This window comes from Leuciscus leuciscus (genome assembly GCF_965113295.1).
Source record: "Leuciscus leuciscus genome assembly, chromosome: 19".
Taxonomy (NCBI): domain Eukaryota; kingdom Metazoa; phylum Chordata; class Actinopteri; order Cypriniformes; family Leuciscidae; genus Leuciscus; species Leuciscus leuciscus.
The window spans coordinates 4949123-4968040 of NC_138743.1; the positions used below are offsets into that span (position 1 = coordinate 4949123).

The 18918-nt window shown below is 38.2% G+C and overlaps 1 protein-coding gene across 5 annotated transcripts in view; it reads left to right on the plus strand.

The window, feature by feature from the left end:
- Window positions 1-18377, plus strand: part of col12a1b (collagen, type XII, alpha 1b) — a 76819-nt gene extending 58442 nt beyond the window's left edge. For 4 of the 5 annotated variants that reach the window (XM_082147100.1, XM_082147101.1, XM_082147102.1 and 1 more), the window contains 15 exons: window positions 1937-2095; window positions 2286-2363; window positions 5793-5879; window positions 6076-6129; window positions 6260-6355; window positions 8383-8436; window positions 9823-9876; window positions 10302-10355; window positions 10479-10550; window positions 11328-11363; window positions 11450-11516; window positions 11843-12025; window positions 13842-13919; window positions 14481-14651; window positions 17514-18377. In XM_082147100.1, coding sequence (XP_082003226.1) covers window positions 1937-2095; window positions 2286-2363; window positions 5793-5879; window positions 6076-6129; window positions 6260-6355; window positions 8383-8436; window positions 9823-9876; window positions 10302-10355; window positions 10479-10550; window positions 11328-11363; window positions 11450-11516; window positions 11843-12025; window positions 13842-13919; window positions 14481-14651; window positions 17514-17635 — 1365 coding nt within the window. In that variant the 3' untranslated portion in view covers window positions 17636-18377. Of the gene's footprint in view, window positions 1-1936; window positions 2096-2285; window positions 2364-5792; window positions 5880-6075; window positions 6130-6259; window positions 6356-8382; window positions 8437-9822; window positions 9877-10301; window positions 10356-10478; window positions 10551-11327; window positions 11364-11449; window positions 11517-11842; window positions 12026-13841; window positions 13920-14480; window positions 14652-15783 lie in introns of all 5 variants that reach the window. The other variant, XM_082147104.1, reaches the window with a different exon arrangement.
- Window positions 18378-18918: the final 541 nt, after the last annotated feature.

Consider the following 18918-nt stretch of genomic DNA (forward strand, 5'->3'; position numbering starts at 1 on the left):
GTTTAAAAAAATCAGGAACAAAATCTGCATATAGTTTTGTGCAAAAATAATGAAAAATGTAAAGTAAATATTTTGAATTATTTTAACTAATCTAATAAAATTATAAAGCATAAAAGATAAAAGCATAAAAGATAATTATTTAATTTCAGAAACCATTATTGTGAGATTAATTGTGATTACTTTATTACATTGACAGCACTAATTTTCAAAAATAAGAAAAAATAAAAGTAATAAAAGTAAATACAAAATTGTTAATGTAATAAAATAATGTAATAAAATAATAGTACACAATTATTTAATTTCAGAAACAATTATTTCATTTAGTTGTCTTTATAATATAACACTAAATATTTTTCTTTCATATTATTTTTCTTAATAAAGAGATACCATTATATTTTAGGTGGACGTTGACATTAAAAAGTTTGAAAACCCTAAAATAGTATGCAAAACACAAATGTTTTAAATATTTTTCATTGCATAATGTGTTCTGTTTCACGTACAAAAGTAGTTATATTAATACAGTTTATACTGTGCATTATGCAGTAAGCTGTCTGATGTAATTCCGTATTGAAAATAATAATAGGGAACAGAAGATCCTGAAGACCTCCAGGCTAAACAGTAAATAATCATGTGCCACAGGAACAGCTCTAGATAATCCGTACCACATTTGACTAGACGTCTACGTCATGCTTGTTTTGATATTGACTAGGTTTGATAGGCATTTTGTGAAGAGACTCGAAAGAAAACTGGTTTAGGCCCTCGCAGAAAAATGGTGGTCTGGCTCCATAACAATCACTTCATCGTTCTAATGAATATCATGTCTCTTTCGCTTTGTTTAGCCCAATAGTGAAATGAACTCCAGTGTACTGTATCTCAGGCCTCTAGCATGTTTACTAATCCTGACCAATCCTATGTGGTCGGATCAGAATCGCATCTCCTCAATCTGCTAACCGCAAATTTCCAACCCATTCCCGATCCATAGCATAAGTTCTGAACTCTTCCATTAGCTTGCGTTGGAGAAATTTGATTACACTGCAGCGTTCAGCTGGTGTTTGAGACTTGGCAGCACGACGGGCCATGGCATATGGAGGAACAACTTCATCATGCGCTGTGGTGAACAGGGAATATCAGTGTACATTGATTATGTGGATCAGAGAGCTGAAAAAACTCTAAGGAGGCAATTCACTAAGAAATAAAGCGCCAAGCATCCATTACAGGGCCAAACACATCGCATGCAGCCTGAGCAACACAATTACCATGACAGACGAATCAAATGATTCCAGAACCATGATCCTAGGCAGAGTAGCTCAACGTTTATTGAGTACGTTTAACCATTTCGTGCAACCTGTTTAGTACCCTCATTGTCAGATGTCTGAAATTCCCTAAATTTGGGGGAAGATCAAGAGGAGTAAAAGTACACTACCATTCAAAAGTTTGGGGCAAGTTTCATCATGAGCCTCATTTGCATATATTAGAGGCTGAAAAGTTCGTCCCTCAAACTTTGTCATTCCAGAAATATCAGATGGGAAGTCTGCTGGATGATTTGACAGTCCCACTGTTGATTTATTTAAGCTTTAATATGTGATGATGTATTTGTTTACACTCTTTTTGGCTGCTGTTAATCTTTCCCAAATTTCTCTTTAAAAGTATTTTACAATGGACTTGCTGTTATCACCGCCTTGAGCGTGTCAGGATGAATTTGGTGGTGAAAGAACTTGCTGGTTTTTATATGTGCCTCTGGCCAGAACACTCCCTTTGAACGGAGAGACTCCCAGAAATCCCTAATTAAGGCCCGAAGCTCTTGGAGTTAAGAACAACAATAGAAAACTGCCAACTGAGACTTTTTTAATGATTCGCACTGCTGAAGATGAATGTAAGGTCTGACCTCTAAGTCAGTTACAAGCTTGAACATCTAACAATCTTCTTTTATTTCCAGCTCCACATCCTGGTGTCTCCCAAGAGCGTCAAGCTGAACGTGGACTGCCAGGAAGTGGCTGAGAAGGAGATTAAACCAGTAGGAAACACATCGATGGATGGATTTCAAGTGCTCGGGAAAATGTCCAAATCTATCGGATCTAAAGGAGAATCAGCAACAGTGAGTGGCACCTTATGTACAAAAAAAAAAAACCCTCGTCTTTTGTTATCACGTATTGACTGAGAACTCAACGCTCTCTTACTCTTTCCAGCCTCTGGATCCTTTTAATTGGGCGCCTGAGCCCCATTTTTGAAAATGCAAACTTTTATCAAAGACACGTGTAACATCCGTTTTCTCTCTGGTTGGGCAGTTCCAGCTCCAGATGTTTGACATTGTGTGCAGTCTCGGCTGGACCAGCAGGGACAGATGTTGTGACCTTCCTTCAATGGTAAGTGAAGACTTTAAGAAAGCCTCTAGAGATCAGGGGCCAGTTGCACCAGCTGTGCGTAAGTTACAACTTGGCCTAGTTTTGACCTAAACGGGCACTAAGTTAACTTACACAAGACTAAATATTTTTCCATTACACCATTAAAATGAGTTGAAACATAACTCTACGAATAATTTCAATATGGAAGCCTCCGACCAGAAGGAATGGTTGGAATAAAACAGTAGATTTACTGAATTGCACCAATAAAAATATTTTTCTTGACAGATTTCAATCCTTTAGAGTAGACCAGAGGTTTTTCATTCCTCTTAAAATGAAAACAAGTGTAGATGTCAACATTATTTGAAGAGTTCAGAATCAGAATCAGAATCAGAATCAGAAATCAGAAAGAGCTTTATTGCCAAGTGTGCTTGCACCCACAAGGAATTTTTCTTGGTACTGAAGCTTCCAGTGCACATATACAAATACAAATACAACAAGAAACATAGTAATACAAATTCTAAGAATAAAATATATATAAAAAAAACATTTACAGATTATGAACATATTTACAGTATTTTGAGAAGTATGAATAATATAAATATAAATATCACCTGAGTTAGAGAATATTACACTAGACAGTGGGAGTCTAGTGCATGTTACAGATTATGAACATACAAAGTTCAGATGCAAAAGCCTCTAAATGCCATCTGAAATTTTCTTATAGAATGATCATTTTTATCAAGCTTGTATATTTAAGTTCAGTAATTTCACTTAAATGATAATTAATAGGTAATCTTCATTGCCTTTTAAGTGAAGTTATTGAATTTAAATTTACGAGCTTGATAAAAATTATCATTCTAGAAGAAAATTTCAGATGGCAATTAGAGGCTTTTGCATCTGAACTCTTCATTTTATACATCAAAAGCTGAGGTCTTCAACCCTGCTCCTGGAGAACCACTGTCCTGCAGAGTTTAGCTCCAATCCTAATCAAACACACCTGAACCAGCTAATCAAGCTCTTCAGGACCGCTTGAAAACCACAAGATGAAGCAGGTTGGATATAAACTTTGCAGGGCAGTGGGTCTCAAGGAGCAGGGTTGAAGACCTCAGCTTTTGACGTGTAAGATAATGTTGACATCTACACTTGTTTACATTTTAAGAGGGAGAATATTATGTGAATCGGAATGTGAATGTGAATTATGTGAGCGGCTTTGTTAGCGGCTCTTCAATACGAACCCGACCTAAACTCGACCCTTTGTGTGCATGTTGATAAAAATCAATCATAATAAATCATTTCTTTTGTATCATTATTTATTTATTGATCCTTATTCATTTCAAATACAGTTTCTAAATGTTATTTACAAATCATATTTCAATGGAAATGTTCTATGTTACTTATGTGAGGCAAAATAAATTAGAATCAAGAATGGACTAAAATTCACAGCATTTCAACACAGCTTGTGCTCACATACTTGATATTTGAAGGCTACTATTGGATCACTGAGGGTAAATGCCATAATATGCGACTACGCATTACTTTATGGAAAGCTTGCGACCTACCAGCTACAGTATGATCTGCCTTAAGAATAAATGGTGCAACCGAATAAGGTACAGAATTAGTTACAAACTAAAAAATAGCAAGTGACATATTGAATTAAGCTTGATATTTTGAAAGACTGAAATAGTACTTTCTTTAAACATACTCCAATAATCTTTGTATTATCTACAACTTTACAATGTTGAGACTATGCCTCAAGTGTGGACTTTTTACATTCAAATTAAAGTAAAAACTTATGAACGGCTGGTGCAACCTTACCTAGGGTTACACAAAGGTGAAAAGCCCAAAACCTGGGTTAAATATCAGGTACGGATGACCCATGAACCGCACTGTTTACATTCCACACCATGCCTTTGATCATTGTGGCCTTTAGCAAGGCTCTTAACCTCAGACTGCTTCAGTGGACGTGCTTTAAAGTCACGTTAAATGAAAAACAAATGACGAAGTTAATCGGCTGTCAAGCACATCTCCTACATCTTTCTTAGCTTCATCTGCCCACGCATGCCTGTCGTAATATTCCATATGTTTCTGATGCATCCCTGTTGACCTGATTCAAACATGAAATTTAACATGTGCTCAGCTAAACCGCTCGCTATAGTGTTAGATCATATCCTTACTTTGATCTGTCGTTGTGCACTCTTCCATGATATTTGATTTGTCAACAGCACATGGCTTTTAAAGGGGTGGTTGATTAGGATTTCACTTTTCTAACTTTAGTTAGTGTGTAATGTTGCTGTTTGAGCTAAAACTTCACATACACACTCTGGGAACATCAAAGACTTATATTACATCTTGTGAAAAGGGCATTATACCACCCCTTTAAAAGTGATGTTTCACTACCATTCATTTGTGGTTTTTAGTTTGAAAATGTGTGAAATTGTTGAACTTAAGTGCCTTCGGTAAAGGGTTGCGAATGTGTGTCTGTAATGCAAACCATGAGACCAGCTGTGTCCAAACTCTTTATTATATTTTTAGTCTTCCATAAGCAAATTATTAAATACTTTGAATGTGTTTATGGTATTTCTGACAGTCAAAACACAAGGTTTTAATTAGGCTTTTCGTAGTTGTGTGGCCTGGGCATCAATATATGCAAATGTGGAGAAAATTTGTTTTCTAAACCTTCTCCATCCTAGATTAACATATGTGGTATTATCGGTAATTTTCAGTACATGTACGTATACGTATTATACGGACAGTCTGGCTATGGGGTTACAGTAAGTGTCTTTAAAGCTACAATGACATTTGACCTTACATTTGGCTAACAGCTCTAACAGCCAATCAAAATGCTGCACTGAAGAGCCTTTTGTATTTTGTATTCCACTATTTTGTCTGTCAAACTTACTGAACTGTCTGTGACATACAAACCTCTTTTTTTACCAAATTCCCAACATTATGGTGAAAAGGTGTTGTTATGGTACATGTAATTTTGAATTTTCTTTGTGTTCATTTTAGTATTTATGACATGTCGACTGTCCAACTTTTCTCTTGTAATTTCATTATTTTCTAATCTTCTACCATTATATTTAGTGTTTCAGTTTGTTTGCGTGATGATAAACTTTATCTTAATTTAATCAAGTTATTCCAAAACTGTAGTGAGCGACTCGCCACATCATTTTGTTTGAAGGACACTGATAGAGTAATGGTTGTAGTAAGATAGTTTGTTCTTCAAGAGGTTGAACCTACAACCCTTTGGTTATCAGTCTGGTCATGTCACTAACCAGCTTTTCATTTACTGTACCTATACAATGCCTTTCAGAACATGTAAATATCTGCTTGGTTCAGGATTGTAAGTGTCCATGAGCTAGACACCAACACAACCCACATGCAAAATCAGCGAATGGTTTGTGGATGTTGCCATTTGTTCTTATGTTTTTTGTTCTCTTTGTGATTCAGAGGGATGAATCCAAGTGTCCATCTCTTCCCAACGCCTGCACATGCACCTCAGACAGCACGGGACCCCAGGGGCCTCAGGGGCCAGTGGTAAGTCAACTGAAGTACAATTTAGACAATATTATTTAGATCATAAAATTATTGCATAATATTGTTTGGTTTGTATCATTTGGCTCTGCAAAAAAAGGCTTTTAAAATGTTAATCAAAAATTGAATTCATAGTTAACAATTATTATTGGTTGGATTGATGGCAAAACTGTTCTCTCTGTAATTTCTCTTTACCCAGGGTGCTCCTGGAAGCAAAGGACCACGAGGGGAGAGAGGAGAAACCGGTCAAGTTGTAAGTTGTCTGATTTTTCTTCTCTGTTCTGTCAAAGTTAACTTAACATGTACAATAAAGCTTATTCATCAAGTTTACTACAGGATTGAACTTTGACATCTTCGTATATTGATTCTGTTTGTTCCTGCAGGGTCCGATCGGCCAACGTGGAGACATGGGTTTGCCTGGTCCGATGGGCCCTCCAGGACCACAGGGCCCTAGTGGGCACTCCATCCCGGGAGAAGCTGTAAGTCCATCTCAATCCATCATGTGTCCATTGTATCCTCACACAGTCAGATGTCAGTAGCCGGCCGTAAATCCTTCGGCACACCAAACAGGGATTGTTCAGGCTATTTATTATAGTTGTGGCGGAGGCATAATTATGGCAGCGAGCTCTGGATTCAGCATTCCTGTGTGTCTGGGGGCTTTACACTCATCAGAGCGCTTGAAACCGCCTGATCCTGCAGCTAGCACACAAATCTCACTGGATTTACTCCCCTCTCAGTTTCAGCTGCTGTGTTTTAGTGCTGTTTGCAAGCATTACTATTACTATTGCTCATACTTTGGAAGAGGATTTGAAACAAACCAATAACCCTAAGCATTAAACGTCGGTGTGAAACTCGCTCTATGTGAATGATTCCTCAAATCATGTGGCTGGAGGAGGTTTAGGGCTGCACGATATTTATCTCACGGTATATATATTTATGTTAGGGGTTTAACGGTACACAAAAGTCACGGTTCGGTATGTGCCTCGGTTTTGGGGTCACGGTTCGATACGAGTATGAGTTACATGCCCCCCACCCAGTTACATGAAATTGTAGATTTGTTACTCTAATTGATAGATTGACCAATGCTGTGCGTTAAAATGCAACGGCTGTTTTCAAACTTACAAGCACATTTCATCACTGGACTGTAGTAGTGAGACTTCCACGAGTCACAACATAAATCGGCACAATGCCAAATGATTTTGTCTCATTATAACAGCGGAAACAACTTAAAATACTCCATTATTTATGGTCGTACAGATAAGAGTAAGACATTATTTGAAACTGTAAAGGGTCTATTTTTATTTGTGTATACTCACAATAAAAACAAAACATTGTGCTCCTGTAAAATAAAGAAAACAAACAAGTTTGTGGAGCGCGTCACAAAAATGAATCGAAACTCAGCGTATAGGCTACTAGCAAGCTCTTGCGTACCATCTGAACTCTTGTTTTGGGTTGGTGCATAGATTGTCTCTTCTTCTGCTCTTTTTCCTGTTGTGGAGGTTAGCAAACAGCATTGCATTACCGCACGCGCCCCCTTCTGGATTGGAGCGTTGACCGTCTGTGACTGACTGTATTCGTCGTCTGATTCTATGCACCAAACCGTGACGTCCGTACCGTGACGGTTCGGGACGAATACATGTACTGTTAGACCCCCTCTATACATATATATATATAAACAACTTAAAATACTCACAGTGTATGTGAGACATACACTGTGAAACACAGTGAAGTGAAGTGAAAACACAGTGAAGTGAAATCCATGTGGTGATATTCTTTTGCCTCGCGAGTCCCGCAAGCGAAATTCCTGATCACATATATATATGTGATCAGGATCAGGAATTTCGCTTGCGGGACTCGCGAGGCAAAAAAATATCACCACATGGATTTCACTTCACTGTGTTTTCCCAAATAATGTTGCTTGGTTTGGAAGTGGCCTCTGAGTAAAAGGTGCTTCATGCATCATTATTGGATCTACTTTCCCCACAAAGTTTAATTAATGTGACTGTGCCTTTACTGCAAAACAATACAAATCCCACAGACTTGAGGGCCGTAAAAATGTTTTTATTGTTCTTCAGCTGAAAAAAAAAAAAATCATTCTGAAAGTATTTCCTACAATATTGTTCTTCTGTGTCGCCATAGTTATGGCTGTAGTGTGGACTTTCCTGGTCTTGTATAATTAGGACAATTATTATTGTTCTAACATTATCATCTTAACATTGAAAAAGAGACTAAATCTACATCTCGAGACCTGGACTTAACAACCACCCAGAGCAACAATCTGGCAACAACCTGTGCATGTTGGAAGTGAATTTTGCACAAACAAACTCTAGAAATCGAGTTTTCCATCTTATTTTTGAGACAATCTCTTAAATCACTCTTTGTCTCTCAGCCTTGTTCTCTGATCTGATATATACATTCAATTTTTGTTTGGATCTCATTGAAGCTTTTTACCAAAGCTTTGGGCACTCTTTTGACATGTCGTTTTCCTTGTATTTTCCCCACGCAGGGTCGTCCAGGTCCAAAGGGGGATCCAGGCGATGCTGGTTTACCTGGACAGAAAGTAAGTGTTGCTCTGCCGGAGTCTTAGGGGGGAAATGGGAGGATTATTCGCTCTCTACAGCCTGCGCTACCTCTCTGGACGGACTCCATGTGGCAAACGTTAGATCTTAACTCAGGAGGGGGGATGGCTGGGAGGCAGCGCTCAACAATAGTGGTAGATCACACCACAAGATAAAATGTGGGTTCGGGCTGTAATTTATCCAAATCTGTAATATACATATACATATACATACATTGAGACAGACAGACAGACAGATAGATAGATAGATAGATAGATAGATAGATAGATAGATAGATAGAGATAGATAGATAGATAGATAGATAGATAGATAGATAGATAGATAGATAGATAGATAGATAGATAGATAGATAGATAGATAGATAGATAGTCCAATATAAAGAAAGGGAGAGTTAAATGGAGATCTCATATGTATATATATATATATATATATATATATATATATATATATATATATATACACCATAAAGGTATCAAAATGTCTATACGACTTCGCTATTCAAATGATACTTGATAGCAGCAAAATTAAGGGTGGATTTTTGATTAATGACTTACATTTCAGTCTGTTCCTCACTGGACTTCTGAAGACATATTTGACTAATTTTAAAATGATATGTGTAATTTTTCAAGCTTGAAAGCATCAGTCCCCATTGTGAAAAAGAGCACTATGGACATTAATCTAAGGAAAGTCTAGAAGTTTTGCAATAGCACAAGGGTGATTATGAGACAAATCAGATCTTTCACAACACAAAAAACTCAGGAACAAGCACAACTGGTTCCTGAGAACACGAGGGAAATGAGGGATTGGTAGTGTTATGCTGATCCTGTTTAAAAGCAGACAATGTTTATTTGAGTTAATTAACAAATTGGAGGGCCCTAAAAAAAATTAAAAAAAAAAAAGGCTGAAGGGTTTCACACTGTTGTGATTATACTGCATGGTCATTTTGTAAATTCTTCCGGACGGACTGTGATATCCGACCCCTGTTAACGAAGAGTGGGCCGAGCCGTGCAGGTGACCATGTTAGAGGAGTTGCTATAACAACATGCATTTAATGACTTGCAGAGAATGCAGCCAGGGTTTATAACGGCCAGTAAAACGGATCTGGAATATATTAAGTACCCTGTAAATCTAATGCCAAGACATCAAAGGAGAAGCAGGATTGACAAAGAGAAAGAAAGACAGAAAGAAAGCTAGCATGAACGAAATGGAAGGATATCATCTTGTGTGTTGGAGGAAACTGTTTGTGTAAAGTAGTTTCATTTGTTTGGTCGGAGGTAAGCGACCTGTGCTAATGTGAAACTGGTGTGAGACTCTGGCACTGAGTCTGTTAGTTTTAGCTTTTGTTTTTCTTCCATTCTTTCTCTCAGGGTCCACCGGGACCGGCTGGTGCCATCGGGCCTATTGGACCGGCTGGAATACGGGTGAGTGAAGACTGTTCAATGTGCAACATGTACATTTCATTTACATTTTGTACATTTGTAAAGTACATTAAACATGTATGACTGTACTGCCTTTAATTTATGCTGTTTATACTTCATTGAATTGTTATACTGTGAAGCACTTTGGTCAACTATGTGCTATCTATGTAATTATTTTCTATATTTTTTACTGCAAAAAATGGTGTATGGTCATTTTTATTACTGTATTACAGTAATGTGTGAGGAAAATGTGCTTAATTGTTATGCAAAAACTATGTCACAATGCAAAAGATCTCAATAGTCCTAGCTTCATATTCTTTTTTCATTTTGGGGTGAAATACAACAGAGATGTTTCATGTGGTACATGTGGATTTGAACGTGCATTCGTGTTATCAGTCTAATGCTGTGCGTGTATGTTATCAATGCAGGGACCCCCAGGGAAGGAGGGGCAGACGGGATCCACGGGCCCTCAAGGACCTATGGTATGTTCTTGATTCTTTTGAGGGGAGGGAGTGTTGTTAAATTTGTTTTCTTTTGCTGAGATGCGAGACCGTATGGCAGACATCTGTTTTGCTGAAGACCAGAGCTGTTATTCTTTTGTTCAGGGACCCCCAGGAGCCCCTGGAATGCCAGGACCTACTGGAAAGCCTGGAAAGAATGGAGATACAGGTGTTCCGGTATGAAACCTTCTGGTTTTCATAGACATACAACAGCACGACACTGTCACTGCCAGTAATTTGCTAAATTAGTCAAAATGCATATGGCAGAAGGAAAGAAAAACTACACCTCTTAAATGCATCTATTGTTTGAGAGCGAAAAGAGATTTCTTCCAAAGTCTCTGCTGATTTTTCTTCGGAGAAAAAGACCCCAGTAACCTCACGTGTTTCTTCTAGACTTTTTTTTAGAAGAATCTCTCAAACTGTGCTCAGATTTGCAATCTAAAATCAGAGATCTCAGTGTGAACTCAAACATTTCTCATCAAATGATCTAAGCTGCTTCACGTTCATTTTATAGCTCTAAACTCCTACTGTATGATAACATTTAGGTCTATTTTTAGTCTATTATTGCTTCTCTTAAGGAATTTTTGGAGAAACATCTGAGACAAAGTTGATAATTAAATGAAACATAACTCAGAACTCCGAGTGTGTGTCCGGATGTATAAAAGAGCAAACCCTGGCCAGCACGTTTCTTTTAATAGTTTAATACAAAACGCGAGTAGCACCTTTCTATGAGTTTAGACACCTTTCTAACACATTGAGACTGTTATTCAAAAAGTACAAGTTAAAAAAGGAAATTGTCTAACACGATCCACATTGTTTGCAGTTCAATAAATATTTACTCACTGACATGCACAGTGCGGTTTTGGCATATATGAGGAGCGATTGAGTGATTTTAGCTCATCTTTGGATGTGTCACAGTCTATTTAAAGAGAAATATGATTTTCATTCATACAGGGCCCTTCTGGGGTTAAAGGAGACAAAGGAGAGAGAGTGAGTGATGATTTTAATATCTGCTTTTATCATTTCATAAGAGTTTGAGTGGAGGAGATGTTAACATCTCGTATTCGTCCTCCTAGGGAGACTTTGCGTCTCAGAGCATGATGCGCTCTATTGCCAGACAAGTCTGCGAACAGCTCGTGAACGGTAATGCATTTCCAAGTGTCTCATGCTCACCAAGGATGCATTTATTTGATCAAAAATACAGTAATATAGTGAAATATTATTACAATTTAAAATAACTGTTGTCTATTTGAATATATTGTAAAATGTAATTTATTTCTGTGATGTAAAGCTGAATTATCAGCATCATTACTCCAGTCTTCAGTGTCGCACGATCCATCAGAAATTGTACTGACCCTAAAAAATGTTAACAGTAGTGCATTCAAGGCTAAAAGATGTTGTAAGCCATAATATGCATATGCAAATAATAACACGAGTTGCATTATAATCCACTCTTTCACATTTTACAGGACAAATGGGTCGATTCAACGAAATGCTGAACCAGATCCCCAACAACTATCACAGCAACAGTCCAGGCCCCTCTGGACCCCCTGGACCTCCCGGACCCGAGGGATCACGCGGAGAGCCCGGTCGGATGGGCAGGAACGGCCTTCCCGGTAGTCCAGGGTTGCCTGGTCGGCAGGGAGAACGAGGTACCTAAAACAACAGCCAAAATCGAAACAAAAAACATGAAACCGTGCCAAATACAGCCATGTGATTTTAATCAGCCTCAAGAACTGTGGTTAGTTTGGACTTCTGCCATTCACTGTACAGTATATGTAGAAATGCTAAGACAAATAATTGAAGCCTAGTGAGCTTCCGTGCGGTTTACGGTCTAAATTAAAAAGGAAACCTTATACACTCTTAAAAATAAAGGTTCTTTACTGGCGTTGATGGTTCCATGAAAAATCCAAGGAACTTTTTCATTACATCTTAATGGTGGAAGAAGGTTCTTTGGATTATTAAAATGTTCACAGTAAAGGGAGGTAGTTTTCATAGTTCGTATAACTATTGGCGGAAGTACCCACTTTTTGGCATGTTTGCAGAGCAGGAACTGGGAATGATTTTAGTTATAGGAACACATTTTGGGGGACTAAATTAGCTTCAACTTCAGAGTAGGGTCTAACCCAGCACAACAGGAACTACAAGTGACACAACTGTATGTTGATTAGCCGAACATATGCCACACAAAACACTGGCACGCGCCATTTTTGAAAAGCTGTGTAAACACACAGTTTACATATACTTATTCCACAAATATGGAAAACAGCGATAAGACAGTAACATACATAAAGCTGATGTTAACGCCATTTACCTGTCGCCTCTGTCTGCGACGTTGTTCTTTTCTCAGCCTTGATGATGTGTAGCACAAGTTTTTATAGGAGATTTAGTCTCTTAGCCCTCCTTTTTTTGCTCTAGTACAAATTCAATCTCCATTATCACGAAACCCTAGTCTGGCTATCACCAGACCAAGCTCAATCTTTTAAGACTGAACATTAGTCTGGGGAGTCTGCTCTGTATGTTCTACTGCACAAGAGGCGTGATCAGTGGGCATAGTTCAAAGGAGTCTGTACGCAATTGGATAGTCCTTCAACCAATCAGACCAACGATCCGGGTGACGTACTTTGCAGAGCGGCGCGAAAACTCCAGGCAGGAAATGTGTGTTGATCAGCGGTTTGCAGAAGAAGCAATGGCATTGAGCGATTTTTGCAGGTTATGCAAAAAAAAAACATGAAAGTGAGTGGTATTTACATCCACTCGAGCGAGTTGTTTGCTAAAAATAAGCCATTGTGCATCGTCGAGAGGTTAAAAGGAATTGGACAGAGCCGTAACGGCTTTGGAATTGGATTGGATTAAACCCGCCAATAGCGCGCCAGGTGGATAAGCCAGTTTGTGATTGGTTCCCGCAAATTTGTAAAGGAAGCAGCAGGGATAAATGTACAGGTTTCCAGCCTGAGCTGCAGGGCAAAATCAAATCGCCGTCAGTCTAACGAAACCCACAAAACACTGCAAAAACACAGCTCCGATCACGGCGTCCTCCATCCTCCAGTTGTTGATGTTGTTGAATGGCGCACATAAATGACGTTTATATCACTTCAGAGTTACTTTTAGCGGTGTGAATGCAACCAGGACAATGGCCCTAGGGGGAAGTTTAGTGGCTACCTTGTGCGAAAGCCCCTTTAAAAAAGGGTTATTTTAAGAACTGTTCCCTGAAAAGTTCTTTGGGGATCCAAAAATGGTTTTTCTATGGCATAGCTGCTAAAAAATATTTATATATAAAAAAACTTTTGGAGCCTTTCTTTTTACGAGTGCAGGTTCCTGATTTGAAACTGATTTTCTGCACCCACCACTTAGGTGTTATGTCAGGCCTGTGTGTTTACAGCATGTTTAGCAGTGTGTTGCGATGCAGATATGCATGTATGTCTGTGTTTGGGCTTATATTTCTGTGTTTGTGTGCATTAACATTAGGACCATCTGGAGAGAAAGGAGACAGAGGAAATCCAGGCATCGGAGAGAGAGGACAGAGAGGAGCCACTGGACCACCTGGTATGTTTCATGCGCACATTTATTCGTTTACCTAGCGTAGCTCACGGTCATGAAAAACCTTGAAATATCTCTGATTTACTGGCCTGTTTTTCTTAGAGATTGTGCTATATTTTATCTCATGTCCGCCACTTTTATTTTTAGACACAGTGCTGTTGAATGTGTTATGTGTTGTATGATGAAACGCTAAGCAGGCATAATTCTTACGGACTTTTTAATCACAGAAACTGTATTTCACATTTAAAGGTCGTTTGGTAACACTTTACTTGACACCTTTATATCTAATGCATTATAAAACTATTTGAATGCACTAATTATGCATTGTTATAATGCATTCTATAATGTAATAAATAATTGTAACCACAGTTATAGAGCATTATAGCACTATTAAAAAGTATAATGCATTAAAACACATTTTAACTTTGGTTACAATTATTTATGAAAAATGCAATGCATTGCTATGTACATTATGAATACCTTTATAATGCATCACACTGTACATAAAGGCTTCACGTAAAGTGTTACATGTTGTTTCTGAGGCAATTTTTTTCCTGATTTCTTTAGGCTCACCAGGTGAGTCCAGAACCGGCCCTCCGGGTTCAAGCGGTTCTCCAGGCATTCGCGGTCCGCCCGGTCGCAACGGTGTCGCCGGTGTACGTGGACCGCCCGGCCCGCCCGGCTACTGTGACTCCTCTCAGTGTGTCGGTATGCAATATAACGGACAGGGTTACAGAGGTACGTCCCTCATGATCTAGCTCTGCCTGTTGCATGACAGTAGAAATACTGTAACATTAATGGCATGTGTAGTGTAACGCAGTGCATGAACTGAGCAGTAGATGATGCTCAGCAGAATAATGCAGATTATCATGGGTGAAACTTGCCAAACCTGTCCTATTTCACCCCAAAATTAAAAGAAGAAAAAAATCAAGAACATTTTGAATACATTTTGGATAAAGAAAATGAAGCTTTTTTTTTACCTTTAGGATTTTTTTTGCATTGTGACTTTATTTTGACTTAAATGCTACCAAGCATTAAGTTTGAGCTTGGTAGATTTTTTTATTTTTATGTTGTTAAGTCTTTTCTGCTTTCTCTTCGTCTATTAGAATATATATTAAAATATAATTTATTCCTGTGATCAAAGCTGAATTTTCAGCATCATAACTCCAGTCTTCAGTGTCACATGATCCTTCAGAAATCATTCTAATATGATGATTTGATGCTCAAGAAATAGATTGTATAAGTCTTTACTGTCACTTTTAATGCATTCTTGCTGAATAAAAGTATTAACTTAACTGACCCCAAACTTTTGAACGGTAGTGTAATGCAAAAAAAATCATTCTCGTTTCGGTAAAGCAAAAAAAAAAAAGAAGAATAATAATTCCAGGTCTTCAAAAGACTTATGCTACCTTTATGTGAGAAACAGACCATAATTTTAGTTGTTATGCACTGAGAATTCATCAAGAAAGTTGTTACAAACCGATCAAATCTGTGAGTTGAACTTCTCACAAAGCTCTCATATGACTTTAGAAGATTTGGAATAAAGTGCCCAGGTAATTTTATATTTTTGGCCCTTTTTGAAGCTTGAAAGCTTCAGTCAGCATTAATATTGTGGTTTTCTTAACATAGTCTTTCAACACAAAAGAACAACGTGAGAATAAATGATGGCAGGATTTTCCTTTAATTGTCCTAAAAAACTGGCTTCATTTTCTTTATGTAAAATATCATATCTTTTTCTCCTGTCTTTCGATTTTGGGATGAAATGTGCTCCGGATCTTCACCCTCACTTAGTATCACAGTATCAGAGGCTGATTTTCAGTTTGTGATTTGTCTGGCGAAGAATTCTAACACCCTCTTTGACCTGTTCCAGGTTCATAAACTTTCTAAACCACCTGTGCTGCTTACACTTTGAAATCCTGAGAAAATCACATTTTATTGGGCTTTGTGCGGATAACCACCACGGAGATGATTAAGCGAACACTATTGAATGAAAGCAAACAAACAAACAATAAAAGCAACAAACAGAGATTACGATCTGCGGATGGGTACTAACAACAACTCACAGCCACGGGCGTCAGTGACGGCAGCCAAAACAACCGAAAACAAGCTGCAGTCGGCTGGAGACGCATGACCAAAACACGCAAAAACACACCAGCAACCACAACAAATACTAACCAGGTGGATCTGTAGCCAAAACAACTGTCATTTAGCATGTTAACTCCAAGAGTTTTTCGTTTATCTGTAAATAAACTAATCGTGCCTAGTAAATGAATCCCAGTCCACTAAAACGCAATAGTTTTTAACCCTTGTAGTGAGCTTGACTCAACTGCTTGCTGAATGCCCACACCAGTGCCTCTTATTTTACCAGTTGCCTTAAGTGATCTCACAGACTTTTGCTCAGGGCCAGTTTGAAGCACGTCTCTTTTTGTTAATCGGACCCTGGATGTTTCTTTTTTTTTTCTTTTTTAGTATGTACACAGTTATCTTGCCAGTTTTAATTTCCTCATGGTTAGTTTCTGTTTTGGCAAGATCATGTCTCTTTCAATTGGCTGTAAGTTAAGGGTTTAGATGAATATCTGAACAGGCGTGTGGTTGAATTCCTGATATCAGTTCTCATGTTGATATTTTTGCTTGGCAGGCCAACTTGCCCATATCAGCAACCATTAGTATTCATACTCATAATTTACAGTGTCTATGTATGAGTGTGTGTGTGTGTGTGTGTGTATATACTGACACACACACAGACAAGCAGTGGTGTCCAAAAGTCTGAGGGTATGTATACATGACAACGATGTACTAAAAACGTCTTTTGGTTTTTGGCGTACAGGTGACAACATTGTCAAATCGTTCACACGGATCAGAGAAAGCGACTAAAAAGTTTGTATTATGCATGCCAGACCAGTAGTTGGCAATGTTACCTTGTAAAGGAACACTACCCGCCTGAACACGTAATATGCATGCACATGACATCACTGTTTTCACGTTTTTGTAGTGTACACGACGTGTTCAAAAACGTGCACTTTGAAACATATTCTCAGAAGTTTGCATTTTCAGGCCCCCAAACCGCAGCTGTCATGCAAATGAACCGCCAAAACCGTTTTTAGTTGAAAACAGTGTCGTGTAAACAGCTCCTGAGACCTCATTGAAAACGTTTTTTTTTTTATCTTTCATTTGATACCTCCTCAAGTTTTATGGATTTGGCAGACACCTTTATCCAAGGCTGCTTAGATTATATTCAAGCTATTTATGTTGGCATCATTCGTATTGCCTGGGAATCGAACCCGTGACCTTTGCGTGAGCTACAGGGAAAAAAAAAAGTGATGCAAAATGAAGAAGATTTTAAACTAGTTAACGAGATTGATCATTTTCAACCTTATCAATCGTGCTGGAGAACAAGATCAAGTGATTATGAAATTGTTCTGCTGATGTAATTTGGACCCCGCTGACTTCTGGACCCCACTGTGTGTCAAGTACATATATAAAGCACTGACCTATTTAAAACTCCCCAACAAGCAGTTTCTAACCCTTTGCACATTGAGGAAGGTAACAATGGTATTTTGCTTGAGTGACTCAATTGGCCACTGCCGTATCTCCAAGCAGAACAGTTTCCACCTGATGCCGAGCGCATAGACCCAATCCTAGAAGAAGACTTTGAGATTTCACCAAACCAACGGCGCAAGAGGTCATTGCCTGAGACGGGATCTGAAAGGAAAGCGTGGTAAAAGGAGCGGAAGTTCACTGGCTCATGTTATTTGTTTGTTGACGTTCCCGACGGCCTGTACAGACAATTTAACCCTTCGAACCGTGTGTGAATTCAGCAGATCAGACGCATGAATCTCCTAATGTAACCTCATAGCTTCTTTCTCTTCCACTTGTACTCCATCGCTTGTAAAATCGCATTGAATGTGTCACACATCGCAGCGTGCAGTTGAAAGGTGTTTGATAATTTATTAACATTGAAGGGTTTCCAAAGATCATCGCCTCTTCCAGCCATCTGCATATTCACCAATCATCATTTATGTATCATATGAATACACATTAGTTATCCATTTCTGTCTGCGTTCACTTGAGAGATTGTCTTTTTTGTTAACATCTGCAGTAAAACATGCCCTTCATCACAATATTATAAATCAGATATTGATCATAATGGATGAATGTTTGATTGAACCTCACAGCTGATTTTACCAAAGGTGGAATTGCATGTCTGTGCTGTATATTATGTTTGTTTTTTGTTTTTTTTAATTTTCATTTGTAGTTGTTTGTTTTCCTTTTTTTAATCCAGAATATAGTTGTTGTAATTGTTGTTTTATCAATATCAAATGCAGTTTTGGCATTTGCGTGCAAGACTATAGATATAGTATTGCTGCTTCATGTTTGCAACTGCACATTGTGAATTCCACAGCCTTATTTTCTTATTTATTTCTGAAACAGAGGAGGCATTTTTCAATAAAACTACTGAAAATATGGCATGTGCCCCTTTTTTATTTATTGCTGGTGTCATTTGATAAAGGTTTTTCAGGAGCAAAAGGGCTGATGAAATGAAAACGCCGACTTCTAGTCCGTGCATGAAATCTAAATTCTTGTATAAGTTGGAAACATTTCTGTGAAGGTGATGGCAAGAAATCCTCCACAAATTAATCTAAAGTGTCTTTATTGCTTTCATGCATTTTATAAAAGCGACATAAACTAATTTGTTCCTGTTTAAACAGGAAATGCTTCAAACCGTGAAGGAAAATTGTTTGTCAAGTGCTTGTAAGGCAGCAGAAGGATAGTGTTTTGATAGTCAGACATTTCTCATAATTGTGTGATTTGACTATTTTAGCCCAATCAACTCATGAGATTAATTTGGAGGCCAATCAGGAAGGCAAAGTTCCTCAGAAATTAGCGGTTTGTGATTTATGAGTAAATCAAGTTATGGTTAACTTGAGACTTTCACAGAATATAAATGACCGTGATGCAAACGGGAAGTCTGAAGCTGCTGTGTTTGATTGTTCAATTCATCAAG